General features: G+C 39.8%; 1 protein-coding gene across 2 annotated transcripts in view; it reads right to left on the reverse strand.

Moving 5' to 3' along the window:
• The window catches only part of LOC123517303 (DDB1- and CUL4-associated factor 5-like), an 81,879-nt gene extending 68,322 nt beyond the window's left edge, over window positions 1–13,557 (reverse strand). For both annotated transcript variants that reach the window (XM_045277251.1, XM_045277250.1), the window contains exon 1: window positions 12,823–13,557. In XM_045277251.1, the coding sequence (XP_045133186.1) occupies window positions 12,823–13,057 (235 nt within the window). In that variant the 5' untranslated portion in view covers window positions 13,058–13,557. The remainder of the gene's footprint in view (window positions 1–12,822) is intronic.
• Window positions 13,558–15,064: the final 1,507 nt, after the last annotated feature.

Consider the following 15,064-nt stretch of genomic DNA (forward strand, 5'->3'; position numbering starts at 1 on the left):
CATATTATGATGCATGACAATATTGGAATCGTTATTTTCATCTCGTTATTAGTTTAGATAAGAGTGCGTAATGCTGGCCTTGATGGAGTCATCTGAGGAGGATGTGTTGACGCTTGTTTCTGACCGTGAAGAAGTTGAATTTTCATATTACAATTTGCTTACTTCCCTGATTTATTTTCCATAATGAATGCAAGATATCAAAGAAAAACTTATTGGCTTATACAAGAGTGTGTGGTGCTGGCTTGATGGAATCACATGAGGAGGATGTGGTGACGCTTGTTTCTGACCACGAGAAGTTGAATTTTCATTATATTACATTTTGCTTACTTTCCTGCTTTATTTTCCTATCTTCTATAGTTACAGCATAATAGTATTACTAGTATATATAGTAATAGTATGCAAAAAAGTAAGAAATTAGGTGAATAATACAATTTTTTGGGTCTTGGGAGGTGGTTTGGAACGAATTATAATTTCTTCCATAAGAATACATGTATTTTGATGCTTTGGAGTAAGAAAAAATTTTGAATGGATTAAGTTTGTATTCCAAGATACCACTGTATATATATATATATATATATATATATATATATATATATATATATATATATATATATATATATATATATTGTGATGGGCACCGTCTTAATCCTCTTTAATTTATTATTTCATTATAAGTGAAGCCTATGGCCACCCAGCGGGGGCCCCTCGGGCTGTTCTGCTGAGCAGACACCCCACCTCCCTCTTCTCACTTCTCGTTGCGAGCGGGACTCAGTACAGAGTTAGCCTTCAGCGGAGATAGACACCCCTCTCGACGGTCTGGCACAGTGAGAGAGACGCGTGTTGGCTGGGCTTTCAAAGTACTCGTTAGTCATTGGTCTGGGAGTTGTGCCCTCCCTTTGAGTAGCTGGCTTGTTACTCGGTTTGACCGTGGCTGTAGAACAACGGGCTTGTTGTTCTGAGAAAGTGTGGCCGGTTGAGGCTGCATTTCTCGTGCGTTCATCCACTCAGGTGGAGCAATGCGGAGGGATGTGTTATTGTTTCGTCCTGATTTTGCTGTTGGTGGTTGTAGTCACCAGTGTGGTTTGGTGGGCGGCTGTGTGCCCCCACCATCTTTTGTATAGTTTCAGTAGTATACTGTATTGTAGTGGTAGTAGCCACGCACACTATTGAATGATGAGAGGCTTCATGTCGGCCAGTGGTGCGTAGTTGTCGTCCACCAGACTTGTCTGTGACGAATATCTGGACTCCGTGTATAGCTGTTGTCACCCATAAGTGGTGTCTGGGCTTGTGTGTACACCACCAGATGTGCTGTACACATCATATATTGTAATAGTAGTGTAGGCTAGGGATGTCAGTCTGACAGGTGTTAGTAAGCACTTGTTGTAGTAGGATAGTATAGTAATATAATATACCGCGCGCGTTGTTCCGGTCTGTGAGTTATCACAGTCTGTGGACAAGGCGGGTGGAGAGGCATTAATAATTCATAGAGAAGTGGGTGGAATTGTCCTTGTGGGTGGTTTCTCTAGGGGGTATTAAGGCCTCGCCCTGTTACACATAACATCTACCATTTATAAATTCTACTTGGTTGGGCACAGGAGGAGAAGGAGTTGTTGAGAAGATTCCGTTACAGTGGGGGGGGGGGAAATTATACACTGTTGGCGACCTTGAAAGAACCTGAGGGTTACGGCGGCTGTGAGTTATAGTAGTAGGGACTCTGTGGAGTGTATTATAATCCCCACTGTACTGACCGTAATAAAGCTGGCGATTTGGCCAGAATAACACTCTAGTGAGCTGTAGCAGTTAACCGCAGCCTCGTGGCGTAATATATATATATATATATATATATATATATATATATATATATATATATATATATATATATATATATATATATATAGTAAGTCCTCGTTATACGGTAGTTCTTTATACGGTAAATTCACAGTTACGGTATTTGGAAATTACTACCCTCGATTCGATATATAGTAAGAAAAATTCACAGATACGGTATCCGCTCATGTCATCCGAGAGGGCCCAGCGCAAGGAAGCAGAGGTGATGACATCATCCACACCACACCTCCCCGCCACTCACAGTTCTGACTTTAACTTGACCACCCTTGGAGCCTCTTATCTCTTCCCCTTACCCCCTTTTTTTAACTGCATTACATATTACTTACATGCATTACTAATCAAATGAATAAATGGAATATCAAAGGCTCTATTGTAAGCACAAATATATTCATAATAATCTTGGCAAACACTAAAAACTTACTACCAGCAGCAAACCATGCAGCAACTGATAAAGGGCATAGATGGGCCTGGCAAGCCCACTATCAGTGAATGGTGGAAGTCGTATAACATTAAGCACGCCTCCTTTTTTTTAACTGTATTGCATATTACTTAAATGCATTACTAATTAGATGAATAAATGGAATATTAAATGGTCTATTGTAAGCACAAGTATATTCATAGTAATCACGGCAAACATTTAAAGTCTACTACCAGTGGCAAACCATGCAGCAACTGATAAAGAACATAGATGGGCCTGGCAAGCCCACTATCAGTGAATGGTGGAAGTCGTATAACATCAAGCACGCCTTAGATAACATTAAGTCATCTTGGGACGAAGTGAAGATGTCTACCATGAACTTGGCGTGGAATAAAGTATGGCCAGAATGCGTGCATGATTTCCCAGGCTTCGCTGAAGACGGCATTGGTACGATCAGAAATGACATAGTAAATCTGTGCCATAAGGCTGGTTTCGATGAAGCTGATGATGATGATGATGATGTTCAAGATCTTTTGGAAAGCCATGCTGAATCTCTCTCAAATGATGAACTTACAGAGCTAGACAAGGCATCACAGGAGGCAGAAAAAGAGGGAGACGAGGAAGAAGAACCTGTGCGTGGCCTGGACATCAAAACTCTTAGAGAATGTCTCGGTGGTATCGAAAAATCTCTGAAAACTCTGAACTCTGAAGGAACATGACCCAAATTCTGTCAGGAGTAGCAAAGTGGCTCATGACCTAGAGAAAAGTGTCAAGATTTATCAAGAAATCTATGATGAAAAAACAAGAAAAACTAAACAGTCCTCCATCTAATCGTTCTTCAAGCCAGTCAGACATGCTGTCCCTATCACACCTGCCGACCCTGCTACAGCTGGCCCTTCCTCAGTATCCTCTTTCTTCAAACCACTGAAATGTGCCGACCCTGCTACAGCTGGCCCTTCTACATCTGCTTCCAACAGTGCAGACGACAACGTCTTATCCTTGTCTGCCCACTCGGCGGAAGATAAGTAAGAGCTGAAATCCCTACTGTCCCTTAGCCTCGGGAAGGACATCATCTGATAGAATACATGGCGAGTGAATGGTAAATAAAAAACATTTTCTGTTTATTTCTTTTGTGCAGTACTTTACTTTTTTTTTTTTTTTTTAATTATTATTTTCATGTATTTTTATTTCTGTAGGGGTGACTTTTGACGTGCTGGAACGCATTCCCTATTATTACACGTTATAATGGGTTCGGTATACGGTAAATTTGATATGCAGTAAGGTTTTCAGGAACGCATATGTACTGTATAACGAGGACTTACTGTATATATATATATATATATATATATATATATATATATATATATATATATATATATATATATATATATATATATATATACTGTAATACTTCAGATACGAACGCTCCTTTTCAGAAAATAAATGTGTGTGTCCATTCCTAATGATATAGGAATGATACTATTTTTACCAACTTCATTGGTGATTGTCCCATTCCTAATATAAACTCTTTTAAAGATTTTGGTATATTGGTTGATTCCTCATTAAAATTCCACCTGCATATTAATAAAGTGTGCTGTAAGGCTAATACACTGCTAAGAGGTACAATTTGTAAATCTTTAAACTTTATGATTCAGATTTTTATTACCCATATCTGTCCTATTATCAACTTTGGCAGTGTTGTATGGAACGTGGAATATATTAGGAACTTACGAATGCTAGAATATGTTCAGAAAAGGTGGACTAAGAAAACTGATAGTTATGCTAATTACTCTTACTCAGACAGACTATTTAGACTTAACTTATACTCAATGAAGGGCCAATTGCTTCAAGCTTATCTAATCCAGATTTGGAATATCTTGAGTGGAAAGTGTCCTCACTTAAATGGTCAGACAAGAAGTCATAGCAAAGAGTTCTTTGTGCCTTGTCAATCTACCAATACCAGAACTTACTTCCTCTTTCTGTATGTTGTTAAATTTTGTAATTCATTGCCATAGGAGGTGGTATCAGCTGAACACATTCAGAATTTCAAGCTTCTCTTTGAAATTTTTTTGGTCCTTATCTCTGAGTTTTGCTAGTTGTCTACTAATTAATGGTTTATACTGCATCTGTAATTAACCAACCTTCTTCATGCTTTCCTTGAATTTCATATGTCCTGGATGGAAGATTATAGCACAATCTAGTGAGGGTTCTATGATCCTCATCATGGTAAGATATAGATGATATCAATCTGCTCACAATCATCTGGCTTGCATACTGTACATATACTCTGATGAAATGTGTGGCCTGCTGTGATATGTGAGTTTGATAGCCCTGGCCTACCTGGTAATGTGCTACTCACATTGTCTTGAGTGTCCTACCAAGGGTTAAGTCCCAACAGCCTTTCTTGGCTAATTGAAACAATCTTCAGATTTACAATACCAAAATGACAGAATCTCAGATGAGCTGAGAGAAAATAGGAAAGTCTACTACTGACAAGGAAAACAAACACAAGAATTGGAAAAGGGAATAGATACCTACTGAAACAATAATTTACTCCCAGTGAGGTCTAACAGCACTAGTTCAAGGGGTGCTGTGAACTTTCCATTAAAGGTAGTTGTGACTCACAACTCTAGGGGCAGTCACAGACTGCTCTCTCGGTGGCTACCTAAAATGTCTTGACACCTCCCTCAACTTTTTTTTCATTAACTTCTGCAATATTCATGATCTTAGATCTAATTTTCAATCTGTAGAATACCACCTCTCCTCTACTAAACCTCATCTTTTCCTCACTGAAACACAGCTGTCTCAGGCAACCAACAGTAGCCCCTTTTCTATTCCCTTCTACATTCTCTATCCTTATTTTCGTTCCAAAGCTGGATGTTGCATCTATGTGCACAACGACCTAACTTCCTCTCGTGCCCATGCTCTTGAATCTTCCAAGTTTTCCACCATCTGGCTCAGACTCAATAGTCACTCTCTAACTAAATTTATCTGTGCTGCCTATCTCTCCCCTAACTATTCTGACTATAGTAAATTCTTTGACTATTTAACTTCCAAAGTAGAGCATATTCTGTCCCTTTACACTTTCGCAGAGATCTCCATCCTTGGAGATTTCACTGGTCACCACCAGCTTTGGCTTCCCTTCACTGACCATCCTGGTGAACTAGCCTTCAACTTTGCTATCCTCCATGGCCTAGAGCAACTGGTGCAACACTCTACTTGTATTCCTGACTGTCTTAGAGATACATCCAACATTCTTGATCTTTTCCTTACCTCTAATACTTCTCCTTATGGTGTTACCCTATATTTCTGTATCTTGTCTTATTTCTCCAATTCTTCCTCAGAATCCCCCAAAGTGGAGGTGCCTCTGGCATTTTGCCTCTGCCAATTTGGGGGACCTGAGGAAGTATTATGCTGATTTTCCCTGGAATGATTACTGTTTCTGTGTCAGAGACCCAACTCTGTGCTGAACACATAACAGAGGTGATAGTGTCTGGCATGGAGGCATACATTCCTCATTCTTTTTCTCAACCTAAACCTTCTAATTAGAAACCTTGGTTTAACACAGCCTGTTTTTGTGCTATACATGATAAAAAGGTTGCTCACAAAAGGTACTTGAGCCTTCCATCTCCTGAATCTCACGCACTTTATATTTCTGCCCGATATCATGCCAAATCTGTTCTAAAACTTCCCAAACACTCTTTCATAAATAGAAAATGTCAAAAACTTTCAAATTCCAACTCCCCTCAAGACTTCTGGCATCTGGCCAAAAACATCTCCAACAACTTTACTTCTTCATCTTTCCCTCCTTATTTCATTCTGATGGCACTACTGCCATCTCTTCTGTCTCTGAAGTGCAACTCTTCTCTCAAATCTTTGCTAACAACTCCACCTTGAATGATTATGAGCTTGTTCCTCCCTCTTCTCCTCCCTCTGACTATGATTAAAGTTCTTGGAAATGATGTTTTCCATGCCCTTGCTGGCCCAAACCCTTGAAAGGCTTACAGACATGATGTGGTCCCTCCTATTGTTCTCAAAAATTATACTTCCGTGCTTGCACCTTGCCTGGCCAAACTCTTTCAACTATGTCTATCAACTACCTTTCCTTTTTGCTGGAAGTTTGCCTACATTCAGCCTGTTCCTAAAAAGGGTGACCATTCTAATCCCTCAAACTACCATCCTATAGCTTTAATCTCTTGCTTGTCTAAAGTTTTTTAATCTATCCTCAATAGGAAGATTCTTAAACATCTGTCACTTCACAATCTTCTATCTGATCGCCAGTATGGCTTCCATCAAGGTCGATCTACTGGTGATCTTCTGGTTTTCCTAACTGAGTCTTGGTCATTCTCTTTTAGAGATTTCAGTGAAACTTTTGCTGTTGCGTTAGACATATCAAAAGCTTTTGATAGAGTCTGGCACAAAGCTTTGATTTCAAAACTGCCCTCCTACGGTTTCTATCCTTCTCTCTGCAACTTTATCTCAAGTTTCCTTTCCGACCGTTCTTTTGTAGCCATGGTAGACTGCCACTGCTCTTCTCCTAAATCTTTTAACAGTGGTGTTCCTCGAGGTTCTGTCCTATCACCCACTCTCTTTCTATTATTCATTAATGATCTTCTTAACCAAACTTCTTGCCCTATCCACTCCTACGCTGATGATACCACTCTACATCTTTCCACATCCTTTCAGAGACGGCCAACCCTTCAGGAAGTTACCAGATCACACAGGGATGCCACAGAATGCCTGACTTCTGATTTTTCTAAGATTTCTGATTGAGGCAGAGAAAACTTAGTAGTTTTCAATGCCTCCAAAACTCTATTTCTTCTATCAACTCAACACAACCTTCCAGACAACTATCCCCTCTTCTTCAATGACACTCAACTGTCTCCCTCTTCCACACTGAATATCCTCAGTCTGTCCTTTACTCATAATCTTAACTGGAAACTTCACATCTCATCTCTTGCTAAAACAGCTTCTATGAAGTTAGGCGTTCTGCAGCATCTCCACCAGTTTTTCTCGCCCCTCCAACTGGTAACTCTGTACAAGGGCCTTATCCGTCCTTGTATGGAGTACTCTTCGCATGTTTGGGGGTTCCACTCACAGTTTTATTAGATAGGGTGGAATCAAAAGCTTTTCGTCTCATCAACTCCCCTCCTCTGACTGACTGTCTTCAGCCTCTTTCTCACCACCGAAATGTTGCATCTCTTTCTATCTTTTATCGCTATTTTCATGCTAACTGCTCTACTGATCTTGCTAACTGCATGCCTCCCCTCCTCCTGCAGCCTCGCTGCACAAGGCTTTCTCATCCCTATTCTGTCCAACCCTCTAATACAAGAGTTAACCAGTACTCTCAATCATTCATACCTTTCACTAGTAAACTCTAGAACTCCCTACCTGCTTCTGTATTTCCATCTTCCTACAACTTGAAAACTTAGTGTCATAATTATCAACTTTATCTGCCACCTCATAAACCTTACTATAAAAGCTCAACAAGTTTTGTAAGACACAACTTCCCCTTCATAAATCCATGTTGTGTTTGATTTATCAAGGCAGGATATCAACATGTTAGAAGCAGTTCAGAGAAGAGCAACTAGGATGATACCAGCATTAAAGCGCCTGGAGTATAGAGATAGATTAAAGGAATTAAACATGTTTTCATTTGAGAGGAGATGTATAAGAGGGGATATGATAGAGTTATTTAAAATGTTTTCAGATACAAACTACATAGATGTGAGATCTTTCTTTACCTTAGAGGAGGAAATAGGACTAGAAATCATGGCAGGAAGATTAGAAAGCAAGGCTGCAGGTTAGATATAAGAAAATATTTCTTTAGTCATAGAGTGGTAGACTTCTGGAATGCATTGCCAGAGACGGTTGTAAATAGCACTAGTTTGACAATGTTTAAAAACAGATTAGATAAGCACTTAAATTCATTAGATTTATAATTATGTATAGCACTGCATGATAGTTTTTATAAGAAATTTACTATAGTTAAATAAGACATGATCCCCATGTATGGGGACCACAAATTGTAGAGGATTTCGCTGCAGGACTTAGCCCTGTTAATGGGCCAAATATTTAGAATTAGTATATAATGTATTGTGTACTTGTAAGTGTATCTTTAAGTACTGATGACGAGGTCGCTGTGCGACTGATACAGGATAACCTAGATGGGCCCTGGTGGCCCTTTGTTATCCTATTATTTATGTTATGTATGTTATATGTTAAGCTGTGTTTATCTAGGTGTTCCCTAATGTTTTTCACTATTATTGATTCCATTAATTTACCCACAACTGAAGTTAAGCTGACAGGCCTGTAATTAGACGTTAGGGTTTTATCTCCCCTCTTAATTATGGGAACCACATTAGCTTCTCTCTACATTGTAGGTACCTCACCTGACTCCAGTGACATCTTAAAAAGTACCGCTAGAGGCTCGCTGATGACTTCCTTGCATTCCTTTAGAACCCTTGGATATACTTCATCAAGTCCTGGTGACTTAAATTTCTTTAGTTTATCTATCTCCTGTTCCACCACTATCTTAGTTATATGAATATCTGTCAGCTTTCCACTGTCCTCTGCCCTAAATATCTGTTTGCTATCTTGGATTTCCTGTGTGTTCTCCTGGGTGAAGACAGTTAAAAAATACTCATTCATAATTCTACTAATCTCTCTGCAGAACTAGCCATCTCCCCATTTGTTGTCCTTAAGGGACCTATTTCTTCTGTACTTTTCTTCTTGTAAAGCTGAAAAATCCCTTGGGGTCCATCTTCGCTTGGCTGGCTACCCTCAACTCATATTAACTTTTAGCTTTCCTCGTTAACCTCTTAACTGTTCTTACTAATTCATGGCATAGCAGCCTTAAAACCTCATCTCCTGCCTTTAGCCTCTTATATATATTCCTTTTTTGCCCTATGCATCGTTTTAATCTGTCTGTCATCCACTTAGGGTCACTGCTTCGTGATTTTATTGTTTTATAAGGAATGTTAGCTATCTGACCTTCACGTATTTTATTTAGGAAGTCGGTATAGATCTCACCAACCCTCAGCTGACCGGGATTCCTCCCATGTTCTAATCCAGTTCCCACCTCCGCCTCACTCTCTCTCTGTCCCACTCCGACTTCTCACCTCCCGCCCCTTCTCTGCTCCTCCCTTACTTCTACCTGACTATTTCTGCCTTCCCCTTGCCAAGCGACTTGTAAATACTCCCTTAAGCCCTCAAAATTAGCCTTCCTGAAGTCAGGTACTTTCCTTTCATTCGTTTTTCTAAAAGTTTCATGCCATTTCAATATATACTGTATTTCTTTGTGATCGCTGTTACCTAGCTGGCCACAAACCTCCACCTGCGTAATTGCCTCCTCCCTGTTTGTCAGAATTAAATCTAGAATATTATTTCCCCGTGTGGGTTCTAAAATGACTTGCTTTAAAAAATTATCCTGTATGACCTTAAGAAACTCTTCTGCTTCCCTGTTACCTACCATCAAGCTCCGATCAACATTCCTATAGTTAAAATCCCCTACCACACTTACCTTACTTTACCTGGCTGCTCTATTTATTTCCTCCCATAGGGAAGAGTTTATTTGGTCTGAAGCATTTGGTGGCCTGTACACTAAACCCATTACTACTGATTGAGACTTGTCCTTAATATATACCCATAGAGACTCTATTTTGCTATCTGTTTTAATTCTGCTGTTTATACTACATTGCAGTGTGTTCTTGATGTACAAGGCCACTCCTCCCCCTCTTCTGTTTTCCCTAACCTTATGAAAAAGTGTATGACCATAAATTTTCACCTCCTGATCAAATACCTTCCCTGACATATCTAACCAGGTTTCTGCTAATGCAATTATATAAAAATTTTCAACACAAGCTGCTCCTCTCAGCAAATCTATCTTATTTAAAATACTCCTACAGTTTGTTTAATACACATTTAAACTATTCTTCACATTTACTAAGCTGGTTACTTTTCTAGATTTGACTATTCTTTCATCCCTATGGATCACCGATGCCCCTTCCCTCTCCTGTCTACCAAAAAAAGCAGCATTACCAATGCTACATTTCCAGCTGTATTTGCTACACCAAACCCCTCAAGGGATACTAAACAAACCAAACCTTATAACCTTCAAGCCAGGGGGCCACAGACCCACCAGCTAAAAGGTTATTATATCAGGTAATTCCATTGGGTTTAGTTAGTAACCCTTGGTGGGTGTGGGGCAGCAGATAAAGCTAGAAATATAATGTTGGCAACATTGCTCAACATCAACAAGACAACAATTGTCGCCACTGCATCCAGCCACCACCTCCACCATCAAAGCATTTTCAGAGTTTTTATGTGATTTTGTTGATTTCCAAGCTCTTTTGCAATGCACATTACTCAATTTAATGCTCCTCTACCTAAAAACCCTGATTTCCTACAGGTCACCCAAGATTGTTGGGAATGAAAGGTAGGCATAAGTTGGTGTCAAAAAAGTCATAACTCAAAAATATTAATCTGCAATGGAAATTATGTATATATAGGTATATATACCTATATATATATATATATATATATATATATATATATATATATATATATATATATATATATATATATATATGGTTAATGTGCAGAAGAGGTCCCCCTTACCAATCTCTTCAAAGTAGTCATTATGAAGAAGTTATAATAGTATACTTGTGATGTATAAAGATTTCAGAAGGAGGTCGACCTTACGTAGGTCACACTGCTTTCTTGAAAATCACCCATCTCCGCCAGAATCTAAGTCCCTAACAGATCCGTTCACTGAGGTACGCAGGTGAAACTGAGCCTCGCAACACCTCAGTCATTTACCTCTGCCTTGACAGGAACAAGTTCCTACTACATGTGAATTGACAACATGTCATCAACGTATGTGTTATGAGACAAAAATGTAAATAATGCACCACCTTTCTCTTTGATGATAACTTATCTTCGTCTTTTTCCTCAATTCACACTTTCATTCATGTACTTCTATTAATTTTCAAACATGAACGCTTTTCATTGGTTCGTGAGCGCAGATATCAGCGCAGGTATCAATCCGCGATGAAGGATGAGGGTAACACGTGTACAGGTGCCCAGTCCTTACCCTGCACCCGCCATGACACGCTGTGAAGACTGTGATCTCGGCTTGCTGGAGTTTGCTGTCGAGTACAGCGGAAAGGTTGCGAATTTGATTGCTGGGAAATCATCGCTCCTGCGATGCAAGTCAGTGTACAATTGAGAAGATGACCAGCCAGGACCTTCATCCTTTCATTAAGGTATTGTGAGGAGGGGTATTGGTAGAGGTAGGGCATATTGTGTGGAGCTATAAGAGAACCGGTGTGGGGGGAGGGAAGCTGCCCCAAAGCAAGGATACGTTAGGTTAGGTTTATGTTAGGGTTAGGTTAGTGTTGTGGTGGGGGTCCGGGAGATGCAGCCCCCCCAGTTAGGTTAGGTTATGTTAGGGTTAGGTTAGTGTTATAGGGGGTTAGTTAGGTTAGATTAGGTTTATGTTAGGGTTAGGTTAGTGTTTAAGGGGGGTCCGGGGGGGCTGTGTCCCCCCGGTTAGGTCAGGTTATGTTAGGTTATGTTTATGTTAGGTTAGGTTAGTGTTGTAGGGGGGAGGGTTAGGTCAGGTTACATTACGTTGGGTTTATGTTAGGGTTAGGTTAGTGTTGTAGGGGGGAGGGTTAGGTCAGGTTACGTTAGGTTAGGTTTATGTTAGGGTTAGGTTAGTGTTGTAGGGGGGAGGGTTATGTAAAACTTTTGGGGAAATGTCCCTAGATTTTTCAGTCCATATATCACTCAAATATACCTCCCCCTAAAACCCCCGATTTCCCACAGGCCCCCAAACTTGCTAGGACTGGGAAGGGATAATTTCAGTGAAAATTATTCTTGAATTTTCTTACTTTTACATTTTCCCTTGAAAACATAGGTTTTTGTCCTTAGATTTTTTTATGATCCCCATATATCGCTTCTTTTGGCTCCCCCCACCCAAAAACCCCCGATTCCCCACAGGCTCCCAAGCTTGTTGGTGCTGGGGGGGGCAGGGTGGGGAAAGGGAGAGGGGACTTCTTATGCATTTTTACCATATATATATATATATATATATATATATATATATATATATATATATATATATATATATATATATACCTATATTTACCATCAATCAATTGACTACATTTCTCACCAGAAAAACATAAGCCACATTTCAGATTCCATAGTTGGGTAAAACTGCAAATTGAGCTATTAATCCTGACAACCAGTTGTTAGCATGGTTTGCTGTTAAGAGGTATAAATAAAATGGTATAAATAAATGGTATAAATAAAAAAAAAAGAGACTGTGGTAGTGAGAGAACCTGTTGTTAGTGTGATTAACAAGAGAATGTTTTCTTAAAATGTAACACCCAAACAAATAGCAAAAAATTATAAATTGTATTTTCAAAGAAAACATTTTCATTCTAGCAATCAGTAGTGAGTGAGTAAGGACAATTTTTCAAAGTTAAGCATAGGTAATGAATATTTGAATTTATATCATTATTATTATTGTGCAAAGATGTTCTTACCTGATACCAGTAGATCTCCCTCGTTGGAAAACTCAATAGCATTGACACAGCCATAGTGGGCATATAAGTCTTTGCTGTAGAGATTTTTTGATGCATTCAGTCTCCGAGATAAAAATGAGGAGGAGGCCACAGAGGAACACCAATCTGGCCTTGCAGAATGGTAGGTCCTCAATTCCAAATATCGAATGGAACAGCTTGACAATTCACTTATTCTCCCTGATACTTTCATTTTCATTCACTGACTATGAGGTGTGTTTGCCAACATACATATTTTCCGTTTGGATCCAGGTAGTTATTCTGAAAGAACTACAAACATGATGAGAGTTGTGTTCACGACACTACAGTAAATACGAATTGATTTTGTTAATCTTTACAAAAGTTTTAACATAGAATAATTTCTTTTTTTCGTTCCTAAGTACATAATGGATGGAGAGTCTCAAAATAACAAAGACCCATGGGTGTGGGTGTCAAGTGACGGCTCAGCTGATCTTTGTTTATCTTCTTTCCAGCCACGGCCGTAACCAAGGCCAAACGTTTCACGCTCTCTTCGTTGCTACACGCACCAATTTCACTATTAAGATCAGTCAGATGTCTTGAGAAGAATACCCCCTTGCTGATCAAATAGAAAAATACTGGTTTTAACGAGCAACAGCGCCTCGATTCAAGCGGTGACCTGACGAGCGACCCAGCTGACGGACTCCTCCCGTCCCCGCCCCGCCGTGATGAAGGTGCATTCTCGTCACTCGCTCGCGTTTCCTACGGTTGTGATTTGACTTGACATTGATGATAATACAGTGGCAGTCATTGGTAAATTGTATTATATTAAATGGCGAACAAAAAACTTGAATTATCTAATAAAGCTTTAAATCAAGAAAAAGAAGAAAAACTTCAATGCTATTTTCTGGAGCCTCGTTGATCTACCTAGGGAAAAAAATAGAAAATGCACAAATTATCAAAGGAAATCCTTACACCATAAAATTGAAATATTTCATCCTATTTCCAGCAACTCATGACATTTTAACAATGAGAATTTGATATTGGACTAATCGTTTGGAGGAAGGGTAAGGATCTGAGGGGATAGCAAGAGGCTGTCGCGCAAAGCCTCACACCTCAATTAATTTCTTCAGTGGAGGGTGAAGCCAATGGGCTGAGTTAATGCAAGTCAACCCGAAACATTGAGTTTGATTTGTGAAAATATCCTGGATAAAAGTTTCCCATTTTACCTTTATTCCACCATATATAAGTAATTATTACTGGAGAGAAATAACTTGCTTTTTAGAATATCAACACGGTTTTAGAACTATTCATTCTACATAATCTACAGTTATACAATTCATCAATGTTGTAATTATCTAGAGATGAAACATCACGTACAGTAGTTGGTATACTTATTTATTTTTTTTTTTTCTTGTTTTTACGCCCGGTTTCCCTATTACATTAGGGCTAGGACGGTCCCTCCTGACAGAGGGGTCAGGAGGATTTTGGTTTTGGCATTTGGGAACCGTTACCCCGAGTGGATGCCCTTCCTAACCTCGAACCGTTCGAACCCGTGTGCTTAAGCTGGGACCCACAAAGCGCGCGGTCCCACTGCACCACGGCGGCCCCCAGTTGGTACGACTCATTAAACCATATATCATATTGCTTGACAAATTAAAACATAAGGGCATTAGAGGTGTACCTTTGCAACTTTTCAGGAACCATCTTAGAAATAGAACTCAGTCTGTATTCTGTAATGAGCATTAATTACTCCACTTCATGTAGGCTATTATAACAAAAGATGTAGGTACCACAAGGATCAATCTTAGCACAATACTATTTCTTGTTTACATAGATGATATAACTAACGCAAGCTCAAAAATACACTATATATGCCAAGGAGGTTATATTATAAGAAGGTGGCGTGACGTCACAAAAGTGAAGCCAGCGCGCTATTGGTCCGTTGCTGCCCTATCCCCAAAAACATTGCAGACCGCCAGGGCCGTTTCTAGCTTTGTGGGGGCCCTAGGCAAGATGATGTTTGGGGGGACCCTAGATTTCAATATTTTTAATCGGAGCCCCTGGGTGACTTAGGAAATTTAAATTTTCCAAGCTACCCAGGGGGGCCCCTGGTGGCTTGGGGGCCCTAGACAATCGCCTTGTCCGCCTTCAGCTAGAAACGGCCCTGCCGACCGCCCATTGAAAATACAAGGGAACGCCCGAGCGCTTCTTATTTTCAGTCTTATGTCCATGTTTCGAGGCTGCT

This window comes from Portunus trituberculatus, chromosome 42 (assembly GCF_017591435.1).
Source record: "Portunus trituberculatus isolate SZX2019 chromosome 42, ASM1759143v1, whole genome shotgun sequence".
NCBI lineage: Eukaryota > Metazoa > Arthropoda > Malacostraca > Decapoda > Portunidae > Portunus > Portunus trituberculatus.